This window comes from Ruditapes philippinarum, unplaced genomic scaffold (assembly GCF_026571515.1).
Source record: "Ruditapes philippinarum isolate M1 unplaced genomic scaffold, ASM2657151v2 ctg1519_1_1_1_1, whole genome shotgun sequence".
Lineage (NCBI taxonomy): Eukaryota > Metazoa > Mollusca > Bivalvia > Venerida > Veneridae > Ruditapes > Ruditapes philippinarum.
Genome location: NW_026865600.1, coordinates 49,105 through 76,024, shown reverse-complemented (window position 1 = coordinate 76,024; position 26,920 = coordinate 49,105). Strand labels below are relative to the sequence as shown.

The 26,920-nt window shown below is 30.7% G+C and overlaps 1 protein-coding gene across 5 annotated transcripts; it reads left to right on the top strand.

Moving 5' to 3' along the window:
• Nucleotides 1–446: 446 nt before the first annotated feature.
• LOC132729687 (four-jointed box protein 1-like) lies at nt 447–25,474 on the top strand. 5 transcript variants are annotated; one of them, XM_060715500.1, is made up of 3 exons: nt 447–605; nt 13,299–17,125; nt 23,355–25,474. In XM_060715500.1, the coding sequence occupies exon 2, from the start codon at nt 15,039–15,041 to the stop codon at nt 16,632–16,634; it is 1,596 nt and encodes a 531-aa protein (XP_060571483.1). In that variant the 5' UTR covers nt 447–605; nt 13,299–15,038; the 3' UTR covers nt 16,635–17,125; nt 23,355–25,474. The 5 variants fall into 5 exon arrangements, with proteins under 5 accessions (XP_060571483.1, XP_060571485.1, XP_060571484.1 ...); XM_060715502.1 differs by lacking the exon at nt 447–605 and adding an exon at nt 1,803–1,944; XM_060715501.1 differs by lacking the exon at nt 447–605 and adding an exon at nt 9,609–9,834.
• Nucleotides 25,475–26,920: the final 1,446 nt, after the last annotated feature.

Sequence of the window (26,920 nt, the reverse complement as noted above, 5' to 3'; positions counted from 1 at the left end):
GATTCACCGTTAACGTGTTACAAGCTCCATTAAGGCGTTTTGCTTTTCATTAATGCGACTTAATCTTTATTAAGGTGCTGTGCTTATCATTAACGCGTCTTTTTAACATGAACGTTTCACGTTTGATACCACACGTAACGTCCGATGTGTCCGCGGAAAATAGCTCTAACATTTCAGACTTTCAAGTGATTTTCAAAAGGGATATGAAAAATTGTATGCTATAAATGTATTCTTTAAAAAAAGTTAAACCTGTTAGTTAAAGGTGGAGAAATTCAACCAACCTTTATACGCATCATGATAAACCCTACTTTTTTTATCTCACATTTGAAAACAAATCACATGTGTTTACCTCTTTGCGCTTCACCCCTGTTGATTAAATATTTGATAAATTCATTTAAACCTACCCCTTTGCTACATTTAAATTTTATTCAAAAACACGTCACCCACGGTGTAAAATATTTATCTTTCGAGTATGATTAACATCATATCCTACACGAGTTAACTGACACTCCGCAAAATTGTGGTATTTGGGAAGAAAACTTGTATGAAAGTGGACTCTTATAATTTAGACGACTTTTCAGCCTGGATTTCTCGTGCATTGTGGGGTGAGCTTTTTTATCCTTTTATTCAGGAACTATTTGTAGAGTTTGACATCAATTGTTTTTCTTCTTTTTTCATTCTCTTTTCCATAAACTTTTCATCCAATAAAATAATGATAATAATAATAATAATAATAATAATAATAATAATAATAATAATAATAATAATAATACTAATAATAATAATAATGATATAATAATAATAATAATAATAATAATAATAATAATAATAATAATAATAATAATAATAATAATAATAATAATAATAATACTAATAATAATAATAATAATAATAATAATAATAATAATAATAATAATAATAATGATACTGATAATGATAATGATGATGACGACGACGACCACAACAACAACAACAACAACAAAAATGCAACAAACAACAACAAAATCAACAACAACAATAAAATTGGGAATCAAATTTAAGCGAGATACAAATATATTTAAAGTACATGTATGTGACTGCTTCACTTTTTAGCACATAGATGTTTCTATAAATGTATCGTTTTAAAAGACAATACATTTTCTTGTGTACCAAAATAAACCTATGTTTTCCAGAGTGTTTGTATTGAAGCTAAATTATTTATAAATACTCGAATACTCGAAGAAACTTGGGCCGTATATAATGTATTCTGGTAGACTAAATAAAACCTTACGAAAAAATATACGGCAATAAATCATGTATAGATGAAATTTAGAGAGAAAAAAAAATCTCTACTGAAATAAATTTTAATTTTTTTTTTTTATGACAGAAAAAGTCTAGAATGAAAAATGAGTTCTCGTTATTTAATACATAATCTGTTTTACTAATAATGAAATGCCAGTTTTATAGCCGTATTTTGTGATATCCGATTTCGTGTAGAATTAGGTTTTTATATATTCTCGTTTCCTATTGTACTGTGATAATTAGATTTTCTGATGTAAATGAACACGAGGTTTTATATTGAATTATTTACCATTTTTCAAATGACGACTCTCAAAGGTGTTGACGTGAACACGTTTTATGGACGTTTTATGGAAATCAATCGGAAGTTTATGGAAATTCGGACACTGTTTAAAATTCGGACATTATCTTTGTTACCATCGAAATATATCATTTTTTTGTGATTCTACTATCTAGCTTTTGCAAAAAGAAATGATGAGCTTTAAGAAAGAAAACATGAATGATGTGTTCAATATTATTTAGTCTGACACGTAAAGAATATTGTTTTGTAAAAGAAACGTATAGTTACGTACGGGATTGTAAACAATAAGAATAGACTATTAGAAAAATATTAAACGGTTACGGTTACTTATTGCGACACTTTTTATCATCAGGGGATAAATATAGGTAAGTTAACAACCTTGTCTTCTACTTTAAATTAATAATAATAATAATAATAATAATAATAATAATAAAGACTTTATTTAACGAGAGAACTCATTTGAACAAACATATCAATCTTCCATGAGGCCCTCAACAAGGAACAATATAAATTTAACATTTTCAAACTATTAAAATACATAAATGTAAAAACATACAGGAGATTATCAATTTGTATACATCAATGCGTGATAAAACCTCAAGTATAAGGTTTTAAAAATGGTTAACAGATGTAGCAGACTTAATATAATCAGGAAGGCCGTTCCAAATACAAGATCCAGAATAAACAAAAGACTTACGAAATTGTTTAGTATTTAGTCTAGGGGTCTAAAGTTGAAAATCAAATGATGAACGCAAATTTCAAGCATGAACATCTGACTATAAAATGAAATTATTCAATAAATAGGAAGGCGTCTGATTATTCACTATATTTATCATCATAATAGCTTTTTGAAAAACAACCCTCTGTGAAAATATCATCCAGCGGGGTTCAGAAAAAAGTTCAGCAGATGGAGTGTCATAATCTTTGTCTAGAATTAGTCTTGCAGCTCTCTTTTGGAACTTAATGAGTTTATCTTCTAGAAAAGACGTACAGTTACCATAAATTGTTTGACTTCGTTTTAAATTTTATACACTATTCTCCATAGATTTAATACTGGGGGTTAAAAAACAACAAAAAACATCAACTAAAATATTTTCATGTAATCTCCTTGATTAATCATACATCTTTATTATTTTTAATTTCGAGCAAAATAAACAGTGTTTACCAGCCTAGATATGTATGACAATGTCAAGAGTATCAACAGTATAAATCTTTGTTTGAGAAATATTTTACTAGCCTTCAGTTAGTTAAGTCAAATTTAAGTACGGCCTAAAATATAAAAAAATGCGTTTTTATAATTTATACCATGACTTCAGTTTCATTTTAAAGTACACTGTAACGATACATAAATTACACGTCTGTCTGTTTAAACGTTTGATGGTATAAATTAAAAACGCACTAAAATAACAATTTCTTCCATTTATAGATAATTTAATTTATTAACCACTAAAAATTAAGAGATTTTTTTTACATTTATATTTATTTTAGCTAGTTTTCAACAGGGTACTTGTCTATTTTTTTACGATTTTATTTGACGAAGATAGGTGATATATCAACAAATAAGGTTTAAATTCGTCTCTCCTTACTTGTGATCTTCCTTAAATTGATTCAAATGGTTGTGTTTATTCTCCTTTGAAGTGATACGTCCAATCAAGTCGTTATTTTTTTTAAAAAAAAAATCCCAGCTTTATGTGACTTTAAATAGGGACCAAAGATTTTTTTGTCTCGTATATTCAGTGAATTAGAAATGATTTTTTACAACTTTTCACTTATTAAAACCACTTGTGTGCGTTTTTATATGAAGTTAAATTTACACAAGGCTCTGAGTTGAATGAATATTAGACAATAATGGGAAAAACATGGGAACATCAAGGGTTACATTAAACCCTTGCACAAATATTGCACGTGCACGCGAAGTGTTGTCAATAGCTCGATAATGCACGATCTGTTATTTTATATACCATAGATATTTTGTGTAATCCAGACTTTGTTTAATTAAGATATTTTTCCACTTTTTATGAATATGTTAAAACAATTATAACGCGTGAAAAAAGTTTTATATTACGTAAATGTTAAAAATACTAAAAAAATAAAAAAATAAAGTGTAAGGATGAAAATATTGAAGTTGATTAAAAATATATAAAACTCAAAAGGAAAATTAATATTGTTAAATCCAGTTTTATAAAAAAAAATAATTCTACAAAAAAAAGAATTTTTGAGCGTATCATTAAATCATTAAATTGAAGTGTGACGTTTTTATTTCTAAAATAATCTACCGGAAAATTACACCAGAAAAGTAAGTAAAAGAAAGCAAAAAAAAAAAAAAAAAAAACACGAAAAAAAAAAACCATTCAAGATAAACTCGATAGCCATTTGAAATGTATATATGAAAGTAAGTCTTCTAATTATACAATCTCAAAGAAATATCATAGAAATAAGAGAGAAGTTTGGCAAAATATTTTATTGTCAGGCGGGTGCGATATGTTTCTGCTTCATTCTGATAAATATCGTTGTCGTCTCTTTGAACAAAAGTCCATACTCTCCTAACTGTATTTGTCGTCTGCTTTTATTCTGTTTCATGTATTCCTTTCATTTATATGCATGAGATAAACATATTTAGAGATCTAACAGAGCTCCTAGGTTTCTAGGATCAGTATCGGGCATTAGCCCTGATAGCGGCTGATATGACCGAGCAATCCGTGCAATTTATTTTACTGAGTAAATACTGTCTTGGTTAGTTTAAAAGGTCGTGGAAATGTGCGATACCTTGGTGGTATAAATATGGACTTAGTACAGAGCAGAGCAGAACAGAACAGAACAGAACAGATCTCTTATGATAAATAAACAAACTTCTGGTAGCACTTTATAAGCCGATAAATAGTGTTTTGATTCAAATAATTCAAAAATTGGTATCAATATGGACTTAGTACTGTATCAACTTTACCCTGATCTTCTGTCCATGTGTGTAAACACCATTGTTAAAAGGTCCTTGCAATTGCTGTTTAAGTTGTTATTGTTCATGATGTTGTAATTGTTCTTGATGTTGTTAGTTTAGTTTATACAAATTTATTTTAGTTCAATTGTGTTGGAAGTTATAAGCTTTTTTAAACACCCGGAACCAACCAGTACTAAGCAATGAATGTGAAGTTTCTTGCTCAAGGAAACAACGTCTTGCCCCTAACAGGGTTTGAACCCATGCGGTCATGATGTTTTTGTTAGTGTTGTTGTAAATTGTTGATGTTGTAATATTATTGTAATAGTACCAATAAAACACTATACTGTCACAAAACGACATAAAATCAACTTTTTTAAAAACTTTATTCTTTTATAGGAACATTTCTTATCAGATTAATGATGTTAAATGTTAAGCGCAATATGTCATATTTATGTTGTAAGTCGTTAAAGCTAATAATAATGTGTAAGGTATTTATTTTTAGTTTTGAAAATATACTCATCTTGAAAAAATACAAAAAAAGCATAACCATTAACTCAAAGTAACAAGCTTCTCCTGATAGTGACCTGTAGTTTTTTTCTATCAGAAATAATGTGTTGGCACTAATGACATTATGTTGTAAAACTTGTATCACTTTCGCATTAAATAATGATTTTATTGTAGTCTTTCCTCTAATACAGCATGAGTCATCTTATGTTTAACCGTACTAAATATCTTAAATGGAACAGTCCATCTCTCAATCTGGACGAGACCATTGATCATTTTAGGGGGGAAATTAAAAATAAGTACTGATTAAATGATGAACGGTTAAGACCACGATCAGACGACACGGATGTGCCAGTTGATCTAAGTCTGCAATATTCTGTAGTCGCCAGGAGTAGCTTTATTTACACCTGGATATGGCTTTATGAATACCCCTATCTGCCCATTATTTTAATTTTTTATAATTTATCGAATGTTACATAAGGTCATTTAATAAAGGATATTTCTGTAATCTAAAGCGTACAAATCAGTGCCATCAAATTGTGAACCATGGTTTGCTGCATGTTTTAGTAAAATCCATTGATGAACTAAAGGGTGAAATATGTACAGAATTTTGAATATTAATTTATCTCGTTGTATCAGTTGAAGCTACTGATCAGAAATGCTGTGCAATATGAAACTCCCCTTTAAAGCTTCATACCACACTGAAGAAAAAACACACATTTAGTTTAGCGACCCCGGTGACCATAACTTCTTTATTTATCAATTTTCTTTTACGATGTCCCGGGATAATGAAATATAAATACCAATTTACATAGTAGATAAGAACGTTTTATTATTACTGTGGGCGAAAAATCGCAACAATAACAGATTGTATCTAAATAATATTCTAAAATAGGGATTGGAAGATACAATAAACGATTAGACCAAAAACCCAGTGACATATGATAATCAAACGGCGTTTTAAAGTAAGACATTGTATCGGGTTTTGAAATCTTAAACAAGTATGTCCTAGGACGGGTCGATTGCTCGAGTAGTTTGTTGCGCTATATTTCTTTTATAAAGTGTTCTTTTCTCTCATGAAGTGATAAAAAGAGAGTAAAAAACAGTCTGTTGATGACAGAAAATCATTAAAAGTGTTCATGTAACTTCCGAGTTTGGTATTCAAGTGCCATGAACTTTTTTATGCCAAAGCTCGTATTCGCATTATTAGTCGCCACTCATAGTTGATTGATATGTTAATAAATTTGTCCGTCTGTCTGATAAATATTCGGCAATTTCTCACGTTCTATGTCAGGAGCATAAATTATACAATGAAAAGGAGATATGTCATGTTTGGTCAAAGGACGTGAATTAAACATTGACATTGGGCTTCTATTATCACTTTAATCATAATTATATTTATATAATATATTATATATAATAAAATGATATAAATCATTATAATAATAGCTTCAATATTTTCAAGAAATCATTTTTGTCTTCTTTAAACAAAATGCAAATAAAGTGGTATTTTGACTTCCATACAAAATACTGAATATCTTTAGCTATACTAATTACTAAAAATGATAAGGCTGGTTCAGATTTATTGCCAATGAGTATTTTCCGGGATATGTAACAGACCACCGAATGTAGAGAAAAAGAAACTATTTAAGAAATGAAAAGAATCGCTTTTTTGGGCTGAATGTGCTTTTATCTTTATTTTTGGATAAAATATTTATTCTAGTAATGATTCAAGTTAAGATTTCTATATAGAAATACAACATGACGATGATGTTACTGTATAAATGCCTTCATGCTCCTTTTCAGGCTATAAACATACAGTTAACACGGACCAGTCATCGCGTATATCATTAATTGAAACACATACAAAAGTTATTGAAACAAATCACTTTACAGGTGTACGTAATTAATATAAATACATTACAAATGAAGGTTTGTTTTGGACAAAGTTCATTTTACCGATTGACAATTAGATTAAACGTTGAGATACGGGTATTGAACCTTCCCTGCAGGTGTTTAACGTTAATGATGACACATATCTAGTTAGCATATTGTCTCTCGGGGGAACGAGGTAATTATGCGACAATTTTTTTCAGTCTGACTCGGATAAGTTTAGTTGCCTACCGGCATAGAAATACCGAAGTGATACGATCAAAATTTACATAATGAACAAAGTGACATTCCCAGTTATATTAACCATCATCAGGGTCATCCCCACCTCTCTCTTTCTCATTTGTTTTTCTCAATAAGCACTTTATACATGTACACCACTGAACTCAAAAAGCCTAAAAATACAAAATTTAAATTTCTTACAAATATCGGCATGAATACTTTAAACAGAAAGATGTGCCAAAAATAATGATAAAATATACTTAAAAAAGAACAAGTTAAAACTCGTATGTTTGTGCTATTTCTAGCCCGATTTGAGTGAAAAGCGTTGCAACGCTTTTCAATTTTGAGTCATAGTCCACATTTAGAATAATAATTCTGAAAAAACAGAGTGAGCGAATTATCTGAAATTTTGCACCTAAGTTATTGGTCTAGACATACATCAAATGGAACATTAATCTAAAAAATATATCCAGTCCCGTCATGTCAAAAAAAAACTCAGTTAATTCCCTTTAAAACACACAGGAATATTTGGTTGTAAAAGATGTATTTATGTCCGGGTATGCTCCAATTTTGGTTCAGAGATTATTAATACATGTATTTGTGATATACTAACTATTAGATATGCTTTTGTATAGCCAAACTCTGAGACCGACGACGAGATTAGTACAGTCATTCTACATGCATTTCTTCAACAGTGGTCCTTCATAAGGTTTACTACCGCTTGACGACATTCTTTTAGTTGATCAGCTATGGTACTTTGCTTAGTTTTTAACTTTAAAGATACACTATGCTCAAATTTGATATTGAAAATACTGATAATTGCTACACAGACTCTTTGTATACTAAATAGAAAACGAACATGTTTAGACTTCACACAAAGTAGATATTTTATGTTTTAAACTCGACACACTGTAGGAGGAGAAAATATGAATAGTTAGTGTCGTTAAAAATCTGGCAGTTTTTCAAAGGAAGGACCAACTTTTTGACCTGATATATGAAATGCAGCTTGCCATACAATGGTTGTGCATTATTTTATTCAAATTAGTCATACTAGTATTCAGTAAGAACAACATAATAAAATATAAAAGTTTTTTGTAATGAAAATATTTTACTCAAAGATCAGCATAGTATATCTTTAAATTTGATCGTGGAGGTCGGATAGAGGGGAGGGGGTGTAATCAACTGTTTTCATTTTTGTTCATTATCTTATATTAGCTCTGTCGACGTAGTGTGTATATATTTTGTATCTGTATACAATGGAATTTGATAATTTCTATTGAAAATGTCACCCCGGCACAAAACTTTTAAAATTGATTATGTTATTTCAAACACTTTAGTGACTACCGACTTGGCAACAGTGTTATTTTTCTTCCTCTCTATCTGATAGTGGTGATTAATTATTCTAATTTAAAACAGGCAATAACTGGATTGAATAGCTATCTACACTTTATGTCTTCAATATTTTCTTTTCTAACTAATTTCACTGATAACTGAAAGGATGTAGTGTCAGAACAGATGCTAAAAATGTGTATATTTTACCAAAGCCTAAAAGGAACTCCACTGAGGTTCAATAGCATAAAAATGAGAAAATAAATTTTACATAAATCAACTGGGGCACTTAAAAAGTAAGATATGCAAAATATAATAAAGAAATATACTCAGAAAGAAATTGAAAATCGTATTTTTGTGCTATAGTTTCTTAGCCCGATTTCAGTGCGCTTTTTAATTTTGGGTCACTTTTTCACAATTAGAATAATTAGTCTACCAAACGGAGTGAGTGAATGATCTGAAATTGTGCACACAAGTTAATAGTCAAGATCGACATTAAATGGAATATCATTCTCAGAGGGGATAACCGTTGTTTCCTTAAGCAAAAAATTTTAAAGTGGTTGGTTTGAGACAGTGCCTTCAATCGAACTAAAACAAACTCAATTAATGTTAACGCCCAAAAAATGACTTTTTCGTCTTAATATCACATGTGAACAGTAGCGTATTCACAATGTAATGACATCATTCTTCTACTGTTTTAATCTGCACGATTAATCGATACAATACAGTTATTGAACAATTAATCCTGAAGGAAAAACAAAAAATTCATTAAAATTCCGTCGAGGTATATCAAATTGCATTAAAGAAGATATGTAGTGTCTTTTGTAATGGCAATAAATTATGAACCACTGTTTAAGTAAGCACAGTGATTAGGCTTTTTTTTTAAAAAAATGGGTATCTTGTTTCAACCACTGGGCCTCAAAATCTGATAACCCGGACTAAACAGATACAAACCCTATTGTTCCAAATCACGTGATCAAATAGTCAAAAATAAAGCAAATATCTATAGAATATGTTACATTTTGTATAAATGTTTATAAAGCTTCCTTCGGTTATCTGATTTTCCCACCCAAACACGCTAATCCCGTGACCCGAGTGTGTAAACAATGCTTTTTAATCAGTAATATGCTATTACAAGCTTTAAATAAATTGTGACAATTTACTTGATTTGCCTATAAAGCAAATATTGCATACGATAGTCTCGTCCCTCGCAACTGAGCTATTTTCTGTTTGAATAACTTCATTTGATAAAGCCGAGCACAGCACTGATTTATAATATAAAGAGACTAAAATGGAATTTTCAATTAAATACAGCTAAGTGTTTTATGGTGGAAATATAGAATGATATATTTTAAGTCGATACAGTGATTACAAGGTAATAGTGATGAAGCAAATTTAACAGCTGTTTATAAAAACTTTTAAAAACGATTTACTCACTTTAAAATATAAACTTTGAGATTTAACAAGCGTCAAGGTAAAGTTTTAATGGTTTCAACATTTATTTCTTTTTTTATTTTATATAAAGCGATAACACAAAATTGCTAACTATGACTGACTGAATGTGTTTTTTTTAATATTAAAAAGATATTAAAATGTTTACGTTTGGCAAGATGATATTTAAAAAACAAAAACTATATAAATCTTGAATAAAAACAAATAACAATGATGATTTACTTCTATAATCTGGACTATAATGTAATCGGATTATATATTTTAGTATTAGTACTAACAGTCATATAAAGATGATATTGTATAGTGGTATATATACAAATTAAAGGCCCATTATGCCTTAGAGATACTTTTATTTTTATTAATCAAAAACGTTTTTATCTTTTGTGTCATTTTATTGTTTACTAAAATATACACATTTGACAATTACCTGAACCATTTTGTTTCTGTTGTTGTTGTTTTTTTGTTTGTTTTTTGTTTTGGTAATCAATACAGCTATAGTTTTATGTATGGAAGTAAAAATGTTACTTTGCCTATATTTTGGTACGTTTACTACAAATTATTTAAAATTCGGCGAGACATAATGTGCCTTTAATAAACATGGTTAATAAGCAGTAACATATCGTTTTGTTAAAACATTGTTTGTTATCTATTCAAAAGATTGATATGTAAACGAAATATGTGTCAGATACCTATCAAAAATAATGATAAGAATTATCCCACCCCCAGTCCCCAATCTCTCAAACATCTAAACCGTCGACATATCTATGATGACGATATGTTCATGTATGATAATATTTTGACAAGCTTTCTCTCTAAGAAAATATGTTATATCTTTTAACTATCTACTTATTGTCAGTCTATATCAATATAAAGACAATTTGATTCCATTTTAAAACATATCTTAACAATTTTTCATCGTAAATTTGAAAGAAACAGATAATAGAAATACACAAGTAAGGGTCGGTATACAAACGAGCTTGTTGTCTGGCGTGTTCAAATAACTATGATTTTTGTAAACCTATCTGATAAACATTTTATGAAACAGAACAGAACATATTTTTTTTAAGAATCGACTTTTTTTACAGTGCTCTTTTTTTTTAAAAAACAGTCCTTTTTTTTTAAAACATATTTTATCATAATATGAATCCGGGTAAAAATATTTATCAGGGGGGGAAATAACATTATCAAAAAGGGGTGATTTATATTTTAAAACCAGATAACGGGGGAATTTATATATCATATTTTCATATCCCGGGATTATTTAAATTATATTAAAAAGGGTATAATTTAAAATTTATTATGTTTTTTTATTAAAGAAAAAATGATTTGTGATTTCTTTGTCTAAAAAAATAGGTTTTAAAACTTAAAACTGGGTGTTAATTTTAAAATTTAAAAAATAAAGATGTTTGTCCCCTTTATATTGACATTTTTAAATAAATTTTTTAAAAACAAAAATTTTATGTTAAGTTTAAAAAGCTTTTTTTTTTTTTATTTTATTTAATCTGATTTTATGTTTAATGGCTAACGATTATAAACAATATTTGATTTTTTTTTGGAGAATTAAAAGTCTCGGCCTTGTGAAAAAAATTGTGGCGGAAATTAAGTTAAATTTAAAATTTATTGAAAATAAAAAAAAATAAAATATTAAACAATATTTTCTCGGGTTTATCATATATATTTAACCCCATATTTTAGGAGAAATCAATAAGTAATTAATTGTTAATTAATAACATGACAACGGGAAATGTGTGACATTTAAGTAATCACTTGAGACATTTCATTCAACAATGAAATATTTGTCAAACATTTCAAATTATTTTGTCATCGATTAATTAACCACTTCCGCGTCCAACAAACGAAATATTCATTTAATTTGAGCATTTTTATCTTGTCATATTTATAAGAACTGGCGATGTTTGTGTCAAAATCATAAAATGTTATCTTTGTAACAGAACAGATCAGCAGTGATAGACAATATAAGATAATCGTTTACATTGTACTTGTATTTCAAAAAGGATATTTTTATATTTTTAAACGATATAAGGACAGGAATATACATGTATATATTTATTTGGTAAGAAATATACACTATTTAACATATACTGTAAAGATTTCATTGTTTGTACATTTTGTATCAATATAATGTTTATAATGATAAAAGAAAACAATACTAAAAACGTTGATTTCTTATAGGGATGGAACTGGTTTCGTTGCATTACCGGTTCAGCGATCGCATTTTATATAACAGTACAGAACAGATACTTTATAAACATTTGTACATTGTACAGCTTCTATAATACAATAATATTTATTTATATAACAAAACTTGAACTTTACCCACTAAGAAACACTTGAAAGCATTTTAATCTATTTTTGTCTTAAATTCTATTCTAAATTGTAAATTAACTTTTTTATTGCTAAACTTTCAAGTAAATATATATTCCCCATTTATATATCTGCATTGTATCTGTTTGGAAATACTTGACAAATTAAGCACTTTAAATACTTTACAATTTGTTTTCTCTTTATTTCTCCATATCATTTTTTCATCTTTGTCATTATTCACCCTCGTGTAAATTGTTATAAATGTTCACATATTCTTCTTGTATTGTATTTAAAAATGTTTTATTTTCAAAACATGCTAGGCGATAAAAAGCTTGAGAATTGACATATATATTTATTACTAATTTGTTACATTATAAGACCTATCAACGAAAGTATCAGATTTATATCATTTTATTTGAAAACATTCGTTCGGCTTTATTACAACACTTTCTTTTGGCAACTTTATGACATGGCTATAATACTGAACTAACGATTCTTTAAGCAGATTTTCTTCTTACGTTAATTTCGTTAATAGTTCTTGTAGGTTATAAAAGATTTTATTAATCTAATTGTATTAAGCCGAAAATCTCATCAATACCTGTAAAAAGGAAAATCCACAAATGCAATTAATTTAGAATAAATCCCCACTCCTTTAGAAATATTTTTGTTTACTTCAAGAGCAGAGCGGATGCCCAAACAACTATTTAAATCATTCATAAACCGCGCAATACTTGAAAACTTAAAGAAAATAGCTTCAGAAGGGGCAATAACTGTACGTTTTATGACTATTCTAGTCTTAAGCACGCGAGCTTAATTAATTAGAAAATTGATTTTTAGACGTTTGAACATAATTAAACTTCGCGTTCTTTACGTGAGAATGTAAAGAGGTTTATTGAGACGTTCTTCTTTGCCAACATGTGTTGGTGAAAAACGCTTAAATATTTAACTGCGCTAAAACGGGTTTACTCAAGTGTATAGACGCAAATTGAATTTCAACTAATATCACAGTAAGAAAATTTTTCGAATGTTGAAATAACATTTAATTTTCTTCTCTAATTGCAGATGCAAAACCAACGAATATGAAATTTGCGAAGTGAGCGTTCAGTGAAGCAGAAGGCGCAGATTCGGAATATATTTGTCCTGGTCGCTTAGATAGACATCAATTTTCCGCTTGTCACCTCCGACAATAGATCGACACTGAATGACCGGCGAGCTAAAAGGACACGAATCTGTCAACCTCAATCAGTGGTGTGAGGGGGAGAGATATAGTGACATTGTCGTGTATTAACAACCCGCAAAATAATTAAACCCGGAGAAAAAACGGTGTCCAGTTTTCACGGAGGACACACATGACACAGAGCTCTTTTAATTCTGACCTCTAAGTTGACGCTTGGAATATTATATTTCACTTGGAAAACCATAAGGATCAGTGATTCGGGCATAGGGAGGAATCATCAGGAATATTTTTCAGTTGGTAACCTAAGTTTAAGAACTGCAGCGGAGAATTGCAGTGGAAAATATACACTAATGTTGTGAAATATTTTTCGTGTTATATAAAACAAATCAGCGTTTATTACCGATCATTAAACATACACCGATTCGGTGCGACTGCATTTTATGTACGTGATAAAAGAAGAACGCAATAACTGTCTAACGTTATGTCAATAGATCATTGTTACGTGAAATGGACGGTGATCTTCATACGGCTTCAATGATATCTTAACACAAGTTTGTGATCGTTGAATTGTAACGAATATAAAACGAGATAACTTAAGTTAGTGATGACACATAAAATACGATACAAATTTAATTAGTATAGTATCTCCATCAAAGACAGTCAAGATAGCTAGATGCTGACAAAATCACCGTGGACTTTCTTTACTATATGAGTGAATTAAAGTGTTGAAAATATTGCATTATCATACTTATGTGCGGGAATACTCTTTTCACCTGAGGATTTTGAAGTTATATCCATAGATCTGTTGTTTACAAAGGAACCTTATAGTGAAAATGCGCTTGACTAAAAGTTGATTCATTCGATAATTCACGTAGACAGTTTTTAAAAGGAATTCATAAAGATTGAATGAAGTATTATTTTATCTGTTGACAATTCTGATCGGTAATATGTCGGTGCAATAGATGCACGAATCCTTAATTAAACAACGAGTTTATTCTCGGCACACGCTGACGTAATCGACGGATCTTTTCAAACGTTTTATGACATTTAAATAGATTGGAAAACATAAATTTGAGTATTAGCCGAATAGCTATAGCAAAATTTCCACAAAGCAGCGAATCTCAAGTGGCTAAGATAAGTGCTTACAGACGGGTGAGAAGTAAAAGGGAATACGCCTCTATTCTTTGTGCCAATCAATGTCAACCGTGTACTCAAGACTCGGACGAGTTTCCTGAATTCAATGAAATACGTCACTTTTGAATAGAACATTCACGATTCGTCTCCAAAGTGAACTTTTCACTATAGAACTGGATGACAATTATTTATTATAGAAGTAAATTGCGAAAGGAAGAAAAATTAATAAATCGACTTGAAAGGCATTGTGTGAGAAGGGACCTTAGGAGAAGTGGGGAAATTAATTGAAAAAAGGAAAAGAAAAACTCCTCAGGGTGCAATTAGATCGCAGAATCTGAGTGGCGAAATATTGCCACAAAATTTTACGAGAATACGTCGAGGATATTTTGACAGAGAGGAAAAGTATTAGCTGTAAATGAGCAGGATTTACGTGACGAAAACAACAGATTATTCGTGATATTTGTGATAAGAGTGATCAAAGAATAGTAATAATGGAGAGTAGATTTCGTTATTTGTTCACTTTATGTTTCATTTTGGGACTTCATATCCCTGTGACTATGTTTCCAGCCGACTCGAGTAAAAGTGGTACCAGTCAAAATATTAGTGAATTGAATGATGTACTTTTAACGGAAACTGAAAGGAACGCTATAAACGCTCGAAATAACTATCATAAAGACCCACGTGCTATTGAAAACATTTTATTCCAATCACGGACCCCAGGCCATGTAAAACCAGCCGGCGTAATCGGCTCAGAACGTATTCATCAGAATCAAATGAATAAAAATACTAATCAAGCAAGTCTGGTAGACCTCCATGATTTGAATGAAGGTATAAAGTTAAACGGATTAGAACGGGATTTAAGTACAGATCATATTAAATCTGCGAAATCTGTAATAAATCGTCTCCCGGAGGATTTGCGAACCGGCAAGTTAGAACAAATTCAACAGAGACTCGCAAACATATCAGCTAATCTGTTAACAAGGAAAAATATTTTGCCAAGCAACAATAGACAGCCAGTTGTCAAAGGGCGTGAAATAAATAAAGATGGTAGTGATAAATATAACAATAACACCGTGATAAAATCGGAGCAATCCCTAAGTACACAAAATAACCTTCAATGGATAGAAAATGATAAAGTAACTAATAATAACAAAAACAGTATGTTGGGTATACTATGGCCATCTGTGTTAATTGATAAATGTCCTAAAGGGTTCCAAAAAGACGAACAAGACAGCTGGAAAAGAAAAGTAGAAAATTTTGAAATTGTCAAGATCGAGAATGGATGCGGGAGCATGCAGAATCGCTTGCTTACTTTTAATGACTCTACAAAAGCCTGTGTAAGATACAGACTTAACACAGATCAACTTCAAGGGGAAATATATTCCTACTACCTCAGTAAACTTTTAGGTATAGGCAATACCCCACCCACTACCCTTCATAAGGTGGAACATTCACGACAGTGGCGGGAAGTTGAGGAGGCCGTTAATTCGGCCAAATGGTCAGAAAACAAGCCCATTATTGTCACTAAATGGATTGAATCCCTAGAGCCCGTTTACATGCCGGATCAAATGAAAGACATGAAAAGAAAGTTACACCAAGAAAATTACCAGTTATATGGCATGGCCGATGGCAGTTTATGTGATTTAGTACAATGGACGGATTTAATTATATTTGATTATATATCGGCCAATTTAGACAGGGTGGTTAATAACGTATTTAATTTAAAATGGAACCATAAAATGTTAGAAAAGCCTATACATAATCTTGAAAAGTCAAAGGAAACGGGTCAATTTGTTTTTGTCGACAATGAATCTGGGCTGTTTCACGGTTATAGACTCCTGGACACGTACGGAACATATCATAAAAGTTTACTTGATAATGTCTGTATATTCCGGCCTTCAACCGTACAGGCAATAGAAAAACTTTACGCTAACGGCGATGCAGGTCAAAGGGTACAAGAATTATATGAACTGAATGAAAAATTGCACGGACATTTACCTAGAATGAGTTTAAAAAATATGCAGATTTTACAATCAAGAATTAATGAAGTATATAAACATATGCAATTATGTAGACATATAAGTTGAAATAAACCATAAGTTATACATACATCATTGTCAAAAGATTCAGTCATTTTTTCCCTCTCATAAACCTAAACCAGTCATTACCTCTGTTCAGACACGTTCCAGTTGAGTGACAATGTATCAAAAAGATACAATCAGTTAAACTTATCAAACGCAGATATAATTTGCGACAACATAAAGAGAAAGTGAAATAAATCGTTGCTCCAATGAAAAAAGGAAAGATGAATTTTCTACTTGAACCACCTTCTTACAATTATAACAATTTATATAAGACACACGTTGTATCTTTGCCGATTTAATGAAGAAAACCACGTTGTCATGGCAACAGAATCGAACATCAAAGAAGGAATATCTAATCAAACGATATAAAATGTTTATCCGAGCAGAAAACACGTCAACAAAAGAGGCCCATCTTTAAACTAGATCACGAGTCGTTGGTGACGACCAAGGGAAGGTCAAAGATACATGCACATGTTCAACGTCGGAAATATTTGGTGAGTAACTGTTAAATGTTTGTTTCAAAATATAGTCTAACTTTTTATTTAAATCTGTGATTTCATTTATATGTAAAGTAAAGCTGGAATGTTGCAAAATGACCTTTACAAGTTTACAGTGTCGATATGTAAAAAAAGAGGAAGAAAATTCATCAAAAACATTTCTACCATAGTTTTATGTTAATATAAGAGATAGAATTTCAGTTATGTGTACAATGCTTTGTCTGTTTGAGTAGGAAGTTCAGATATCAGGATTAGTATTCATCATCACCATCATCACCATCATCATCATCATCATAATCATCATCATCATCATCATCATAATCACCATCATCATCACAGTCATCATCATCATCAACAACAAAAACAATAATAATCACAGCAGCAACAACAACAACAACAGTAGCAGCAGCAACAACATCATCACCATAATCATCATCATAATCATCATCATCAACAAGAAGAAGAAGAAGAACAATAACAATCACAGCAACAACAGAAGAAGCGACAACAACAACAACAACAACAACAACAACACAAACACAACAGTTTATGTCAGCATTAAGTAATGTACATTACATCTAGCCAACAATACAATATTTGTATTCAAGGAAAGGGCCGACATATGTGTTATTTTACACTTTTGCATACCCCCAAGTATTCTAGGTTTCTTCACAAATCCATTCATTTGGTAGATAGTTTCCTATTTTCATTCAACATTTATATCAAGTAACCCGACATAGCTCTTGTCACAATTGTCTTGTAGCACAGGCGATATGCTCTTATTTTTAAGGAACATAAAACATTCCTGACAATTTCAATTCCTCCAAACTAGCACACAAAGTAAAGGAACTGTCTAAAGTTTTCTCTGCGGTAAAGATAATCATATTATACTTGAAATATAGCTTTAAGCCACTTGTAATAGAATTGATTATACATTCGTGTAAATTCAATATAGAAATTAACAAGAACTTGTTAAAAGCCGCGGTAATGGTAAAATATCGTCTCCTTTATTTGTACAAAGTAAGAAAACTTATAATAGTTACAGAATCTATGTGATTTAATAATTGAAATGAAAATATTTTTATTGGCAATCTTACATCGAAAATGGTTTAGATAAAATGATGGTTTAAATAAACATTTAAACAGCATTCTTATACAGTACATAGTTATTGTTTAGCAATGATTTCAAGTATATATTTTAATACGTGTACTTTGATATTATTCAACCGGTGTTACCGTTATATATACTTTTCTGAAACAAAGCATAGACGCGCGTCTCCAAGCTAATTATTCACAAGGTTAGCTTTTAAAAAAGCTAGTAGCGACTCGCTTCGTAATTTTTTTTCAAGGGGTGTGTTTAAATGTAAAAATGACAGTTCTGTTAGCTGAAGAGACTTCAGCGAACATCAAAATAAAAGTGAAGTCAACACTGGCCCGGTGCCCGATGGCCAGTGTATATAAGTTCAGGCCAGTGTAAATTTAAGAAAATTTTGTTAATTATTTAGTAGAATAAATTCAAAACTGGAATTCGGGCCAGTAAATTCAAAATCTTAAACTCATTGACTGAAAGTGACATATAAAGTTCTCTCAGTTTAACCAAGATGAGTATGAGTATATATGAAGGTGCATGTAAACAGATAGAATGAAGAACCTATGTCTATGCACATTTACTATATGGCCTGTTGACCTTGACCACAAAATGTTAGATAGGTTTATTTCATAAAGATGTCTCTTTGTACAAAATTAAGTTGTAATACATGTATGTTATTTAGTATTGGAATGAGAGGCACAAGTCCTAAAGTAAACACAAGTTGACTCAATTCAGCCAGAAAAGCCGGGATCCTATTAAAAAATATAGGGATCCCGGAAATTGACCAGTCTAAGAAGATGTTTTTCAGATAAGCCGGGATCCTATTAAAACATATAGGGATCCCGGGAATTGACCAGTTCAAGAATATAGTTTTCAGAAAAGCCGGGATCGTATTAAAATGTAAATAGATCTCACGGATTGGCCAGTTCAAGTATATAGTTTTCAGAAAAGCTGGGATCGTTTTAAAACATATAGGGATCCCGGGATTTGACCAATTCAAGAAAATAGTCTTTGATTTTTCCAATTAATTAGGCATATAATTATAAGTATTGTGATTTCCGCATTTTAAGTTTGTTAATAAATAGCTCTAAATATATCTATATTCTAAGTTAAATTAATTTAACGTTCATTATATACAATAAAAAAATTAACGTTTAATGGCCTTTCATTACGACAACAATCAACACAAATATAGTTCATTAGGTTTTTCCTCCATATCTTATACGATCCCGGATCCCGGGCGTCCCGGATCCCGGCCAGTAAATACATACACTAAACACCGGAAAGGATAAAATGACCGGAAAAAAGGAAAAAATAAAAAAATGCACAGAAGCAGATGTACACTTATGTTAATTAACCAAACGAAAACTTACTACAGAGAAAACAGGTAAAATCGCTAAATCAGAAGTCAGTGTAAATATGATTTATTGAAAAGAATTCATAAAGACAAACATTTTAATCATCATTATATCTTTGCGCTCAAAACAATACTTGCTGATTTTTAAAAATGGCGTGAAAATTGAAGGTTTTTTGACGCTATGTGAGATTAAATTTGATTGGCTAAATAATTTTGGATCCTAGCCCTGATAGATAAATTTTGTAGAAAGCTGGAAGCCAAGCTTCGATTAAATTTTTGGATAGCTTCGGAGTTTTAGGTTGTTTCTCAGTAAAATCCTACCGTAATACCGGCTCGCCGTGGCGAGCCGGCATAACCGGAACGGACCGAGAAAATGCGATTTTCTCGGCTCTAAAATATGTAATGCTTTATTATAACCGGTGGTGTTCAGAACTAAATGACTTAAAAAATTTCTTCTGTATATTCTATATTTCTTACTATTAGAAGATGGTATTTTTAATTATCTAATGATAGATAAAACTTTATGATAGAACTTTTTTTGTTGAAAATAAAAACCAAATAAGCAAAACATTATTATAAAACAACAGCAGAATCAGCTGCAACAACAAGAACAAACAAAAAATCGAAAAAATCACAAAACACTCAACATATTGGCGTTTTTTTCACCCATAAAAAATGTAACATATGTTTGGTAGAATTCATATTGTTATTGATAGTAATCAATATATGAGCACATATCTATGTTTTCCCTCCATATCGTGACCAATAAACCCAATCATGGACCTCTCTAGTTATTTTCATCTTTTAAAATCTGATTTTAAATTGTATAAATTGGACCCTATTCGCTTATAACTGCATTTAATTAATGTATTGTTATTCCCAACCCTTTATGTCCATCGCTCAAATTAAAAGTGTGATTTATGTTGGCGGTTTATATTTTCGGCATTTGAAAGAAAAAAAGCAATAACATAAAATATAAATAAGAAATACATTAATTCATTTGTACTTGTGCATAAAAAAAGACGGCGTAGGGTTATATTTTTCCCTTAAGTTTTATCACACTTAACTGAATTCAACAAAAGGCCATTTTTTTCCTTTTTAAAATTAAAATTATGATAAATTAGAAATACGACACCGTCTCCTATGCTGACAGCAAATGTGGACTATCAAATGCATTTCTCTATAAAAGTTGCGTGTTACTAATATATGAAATAATGCGAGATTTTGAAGGAAGCTCAAAATTTAGTATGATTTGAGTTTACATTATGTAAAAAAAGATTTCTTTCTCAAAATATATTCCTTTTGCCATTTGTTTTTATTCTGTTAGTCATAGATGGAATGCGCGTATGATAGGGCTTAAGTTCAATCGACGCTGGTACGCTGATATGGTAGCTTCTCTTTTTAAATGAAAAACTAATGCAAAATTACTCTGAAATTGTTGGTACTTAGATATGTTCCGAAATCTTGATGGAAATTGAAATGATTAATTAAAACAAAAGATAAAGGGTGTTATTTGCTTTTCATCATATTTGACACTTTTTTTCTCATTTAAATTTGCCAACACCAATTTTCTAAATTCTACTCCGAGTCTTCACAATTTATTCATACTACATTGACATCAAAAGTACTTCTTTGCTGCCTTTTTGTATTGTTTCATTTTTTTTCTGTATTTTTGAAGTCTTTTTTCAATAATCTGAAACAAATATATGAGAAGAACTGGAGATATAATTTGAAGATTTACACCTTTTCTATATTCAGGATATTCCTTAAACGCTGATAGATCCAAACAGTGATAAAATCGAGAAAAAGGTCCAAAACTAACTTAACAAAAGAAGATAATTCAAGGTCTACATAATTTGCTTGTCCCGCTTCATACCTTTTTGTTGGTTTCAAACCACTTTTTACTTACTTTGTCATCACTTTGTCATCACTGCATAAAGATAAAAAATAGTCAAATAATATTGTTTTATTTTTGGTCAGTTCTTTTACCGAGACAATTATTTAACTGGTCAGCAGTTTCCTATATATCTATATCGTCAGCTAATTCGTCAGCAGTTTAGTGCGACCCCTTCCATGATCGCACCGTTTGTCGGTGAGTTAGTAAATTCTGACCAAGCACCGGTAGACGCACGACAATGCGATACGATATTATTCCAAATGTCGCTTCGCATTGTCGAGTGTCGCTTCGCGTTGTCGAGTATCGCTTCGCGTTGTCGAGTGTCGCTTCGCATTGTCGAGTGTCGCTTCGCAATGTTGAGCGTCGCGGTGTAAAAATCATAAAAATAACGCGACATTTACTCGACATTTTAAAAATGTCGCTTCGCGATGTCGAGTGTCACTTCGCATTGTCGAGCGTCGTATCGCATTGTCGCGTTGTCGTTTCGCATTGTCGAGTGTCGTGGTATGCACTTCTACCAACCTCGACACTCGACAATGCGAAGTGACAATGCGACAACGCGAAGTGACATCGCGACAACGCGAAGTGACATCGCGACAACGCGAAGCGACGCTCGACAATGCGAAGCGACAATCGACAACGCGAAGCAACATTTCTTAAATGTCGCCTTTTTTACCGCGACATTTCTAGGCGACAGTGCGACATATCGTTTGACACTGTCGAGCGTCGCTTCGCATTGTCGCATATCGCTTCGCGTTGTCGAGCGTCGCTTCGCATTGTCGCGATGTCACTTCGCATTGTCGTGTGTCTACCCTTAGACGCGACGGACGACATTCTAAATGGCACGATAAGGACACCGTAATTTTAGGTTATTTGTCATTGACATTGATTTTATTTGTCACACTGTCTTAATTTCGCTTGACAAATGACAGAAAAAACTAGACCAAATGGAGATATATTACGACGATTTAATACTTTTTTGTATAAAAAAATCGAGTTTTAATGACATTGCCGTTTTTCCTCTTTTTAGATAATTTCGCATCTAAAGCTATACAACACAATTTTTTACAGTCATAACCACATGACCGCTTCTTATCGCTACAATCGCGTTGAAAAATAGTACCACCTGGTGTATGAGATTACATTGAAGTTTTGCAAAAGTTCTTTGATATTGTAGCATTTGTTGATTTTGAAAGCATGGGGTATCATTTCACTTTTTTTTCGCAAATCAAACTGTAAAACAACAAGTTATTAATTTAGTATTCATCTACACGAGTTTCACTCCTCAAACTATTGGCATTATTAACTACGCATTGAAACAATCCTCCTTTGCACATCAGCAAGGGTGTTTTGAACGTGTAACATGAGATAACAAACTCTACGAGGCCTGATCTGCACCGTAAACGAAGTCTGGATGAATTTGATGAGACAAAAGTTGGGCATAATGCAAAGTAATGTTGATATTAAAAGCATATGATTCATTTGTCACAGTTTAAAAAAACCCGCTAAGAACCGACACGAATCTTTTGAAAAATAAACATTTATCATATATCAATAATGTTTAAAAGTATCTGTTTTAAAGACTGTTTTGCGTGAATGATATTCCTTGACCGTTATATGGCGTTATATTTTTCTCTAAAAAATGAGTAAGAAATGAGATTGCCTAGAAATTATCAACCTCCCTTTTGACAGTTCCCTCAGAGCTTTGATTTATTCTTTCGGACCACTATCACCAATTATATATACATGTTCACCACCACCACAACCACCACCACCGCCATCATCATCATCATCATATTCATCATCATCATCATATTCATTATACAACATGTATTTTTTTCTTTTCACAAATTTAATAACATATTTATTTTTGTTATTTCAGATTGAAACGATATAAGGACGTAATATAGATGAACGTTTCTTCCTAGCTACTTCTGGTTGCCTTTGCATTTCTTCTACACTTGCCTCGCTTTTACTACAACAAAAGCGTTTGCTACAGAAAGGAGAGAGTAAAAGGAAATACAGATCATATAAATGGATATATTTATTGATTGACAAGGAAACATTTGTAGTGTGAAATAGATATATTAATGTGTAGTTGAAAGTGCAAACTATTTGCATTTGTGACACATTGTTTATTAATTTATTCATGTTTAGTGCACACTGTGATCTTTATGTCGAAGGAACCATGTTAACAATATACATCTTGTGGTTAATTTTACAGTCTGTCATTATGAATATATTGCCAATAATTAGAATTAAGATATATTCTTAAACATTGAAACAGGAGTTCGAACGACATTGTTTCGTTTGATCCCTCAGTTGAAATTAAAGATTTATCGTCTGCTTGTTTTGATTTTATTCTTATTTTCATCTTGTATGGGTAAGACAACCTGAACAATTTCAATATATTGTTGTTGCGGCAATTTTCTTGCCGTTGTTTTGCTATTGTAAAAAACATTTCTCAGGGATTTGTTTAATTTGTTTTTCTAATAGAGAAAATATTCTTAACGGAACGTTGCATTTAAATATTTTACATAAAATACGTTACAATGTATGGCTACATCAATTATCCATTTTTCTTTGTTTCCTTATCTACATTATGTTGAAATATTTGCATAAAAATCCTTAACAATCATTAACGTTTCAAAATAATCAATCTTTTCATGAAAAAAAAAAGAAAACGTCCAGGTGAAATTAACGAATTACACGTACTTAAACAGCGTTTAATTATGACGTATTGGCGTTGTAACGCTACGTTGTGACGCTACGTTAGCTCAATGCAAGCATTTTTTAGTTGCCTCGATCAAAAGTATATTAAACGGTACACATTTTTTATATATTTCACGGTGTACGATTTCATTGACTGTAATTTGTCTTGACATTTTATGTAATTTTAATTTGTCAAAAAGTAAACACAAAGAAAAACAACATTGTTCAGATTCCGCTTCGATTGTTAACCAGTTATTAAACATGTAAACTCCACGTATTTTTATTGATCACTTGAATTGTTAGATTGTTCTTGCAACCAAGAAAAAATGTTAACTAGAAAAAACATCAAAAATTTACATAAACAAGACGATTTTGAATGTTTTTATACTTTTCTCTTTTTTTATTAAAGTACAATTTTCATCGAATAATTTCGTGCATTTTTCACTGAATCATGTCATAACTGATCTTAGATTCTATTAAAGGTGTTTGAAGGTTGGTTTGCGACTGTTGATGTTTATAACTACTGTAGTAACAGATCAATCATTCAATATTCTTTATTCTATTCCACCATGAACAAAATGTCAGCTTCTCGACTTTTGTTAGACGTTTGATACAGTAATTTTTCATACCTTTAAATTTCGAAAAACTTCTTAAATTGATAAATTTTAATTTTCTTAATTTTTCTTTTTCGCAATGACTCAAAGTTTTTTCTTAAATAAAAAAAACAACAAACAAAAACAACAACAACAACAGGTGTTTGTCAAGCATTAAATTATTACCTCTAATGTTCATTAGAAAAGTTTTGCTTGTTTATGTATACGAAGGTGATAACTTTTTTTGAAGGTTTCTACACTTAAGCCTGCATCAAAAAAAGAAACGGGCCAATTATTTCTTCAAATGAAATCATAATTTATTTACTCGAATATTCATTTAAAAATTTAATTCAAACTATATTAATGTATGGTTAAGAAACTGTATTGTACCCACATGAACCCGGGGCTTCATAATTATGAGAATGAAAAATATGTCGTCTGTTCAATTAGCGAACAATTACTTTGCACCGAAAAGGTGTGAAATTACGGAAATAAGTTCATCATGCAACATAAATCATTATTGATGTTTGATTCACAATTATGAATTATTGCAAATGAGAAGAATTTTGTAGGCATTTATTTATGAAAATTACTTAAAATATGTAAATTGTGCAATATGTTTGTTATTCAAAAGTCTTATGCTGTTTTTATGGACGTGGTTATGTAAAATAAAAGTTAATAAATCTTTTGAAATGTTCGTAGTTTTATTTTGATGTCAGGCTATTTAATGATGAATTATTGTTATATAACAGTAGCAGATACATGAAAAAGTCAACAGGTCAACTGAAATACATATATATTACTATGTTAAACATCATTTGCAAATATATTTAAATATATAAATCATATCTTATTACAACAGAATTGCCTGTTAGAGTAGTCCCTTTCCTTTGTCACTAAATGAGAAATTTGTTTAAATTGCTCGTTTAAATTTGTTAAAGAACATTCAAAAAAGCATATACGACATTTGCCCAATTTAGATTTGCTCAACCTAGGTTTCGGGATTTTGAATAGACTGATATGATTGGAAGATAAATATATTTGGGCCCACACCCGATCTTAGGAACGTTTGAACAAACTTTTTTTTTTATAAAATATATGACTTCACATGACGACTTCATTTCATATGATGATGATGATGACGATGATAATATATTTGATGTTGATGATGATTATGATGAAGATAGAGATGATGTGTTTAATAATGATGATGCCGTTGCCAATGAATATGAAATAATTGGTAGGTGTATTGATGTATTGACTATAATGATGATATTAATAATAATGAAAGTTATAATAATGACTATGATGATGATGATGATGATGACGACTATAATGATGATAATTATGATGTTGATGATGTTAATGATAATAATAACAACTGTAATGATGATGATGGTGATAATTACTTTAATGATGTTCATCATGAAGACTTGAATGATGATGATGATGATGATTTCAATGATGATGATGATTTTGATGATAATAATTAAAATGACGATGTTGTTGGTTATCATTATTTAATTTATGAGTCTATAAGTGATGTTTTTGTCGGGAAGTTTCTCTCTTGTCATTGGTCAACCACATAAACAACAATTTATTTAAGTTAAGATTTTAAGCATCTAACATTATATTTAAATGCATACTTAACTATAGACTGCTATCACAATTAAACGATTAAACATTACATAGAATAAATTTTTGCTAGTTATGCGGGGTTGTCGCAGGGATTTTTTTTTAAAACATGGTGAATAATAACTTCAATTAATTCGCCGTATGTTTCAGTAAATGAATACATGTACTAAATCCAATATGTTAAGTGTAAATACATTGTTCAAGTGTTTGAAAACGGATCAAATACTTCATACGAGACTGTTGAATTTCTGATCAATTTAATAATAAATGAAATTTGGTGTTTTATTTACATTTAATTCTGTGGTTATTGTATCTAAAGGCGTTCAGTAAATGGTTAGAGATAGATTAGTGGATCATTCGGATTATTTTGAAAGACCTCTGGTGATTTCAATGTTTACTTTATATTTCGTTTTGTAGACATAGGGTTATAACGAATTTTGAACGCATAGAAAAATCGACTGACACCGTATTGAAGACGATAATATGTGAAGAAACGATTTGGAATCAT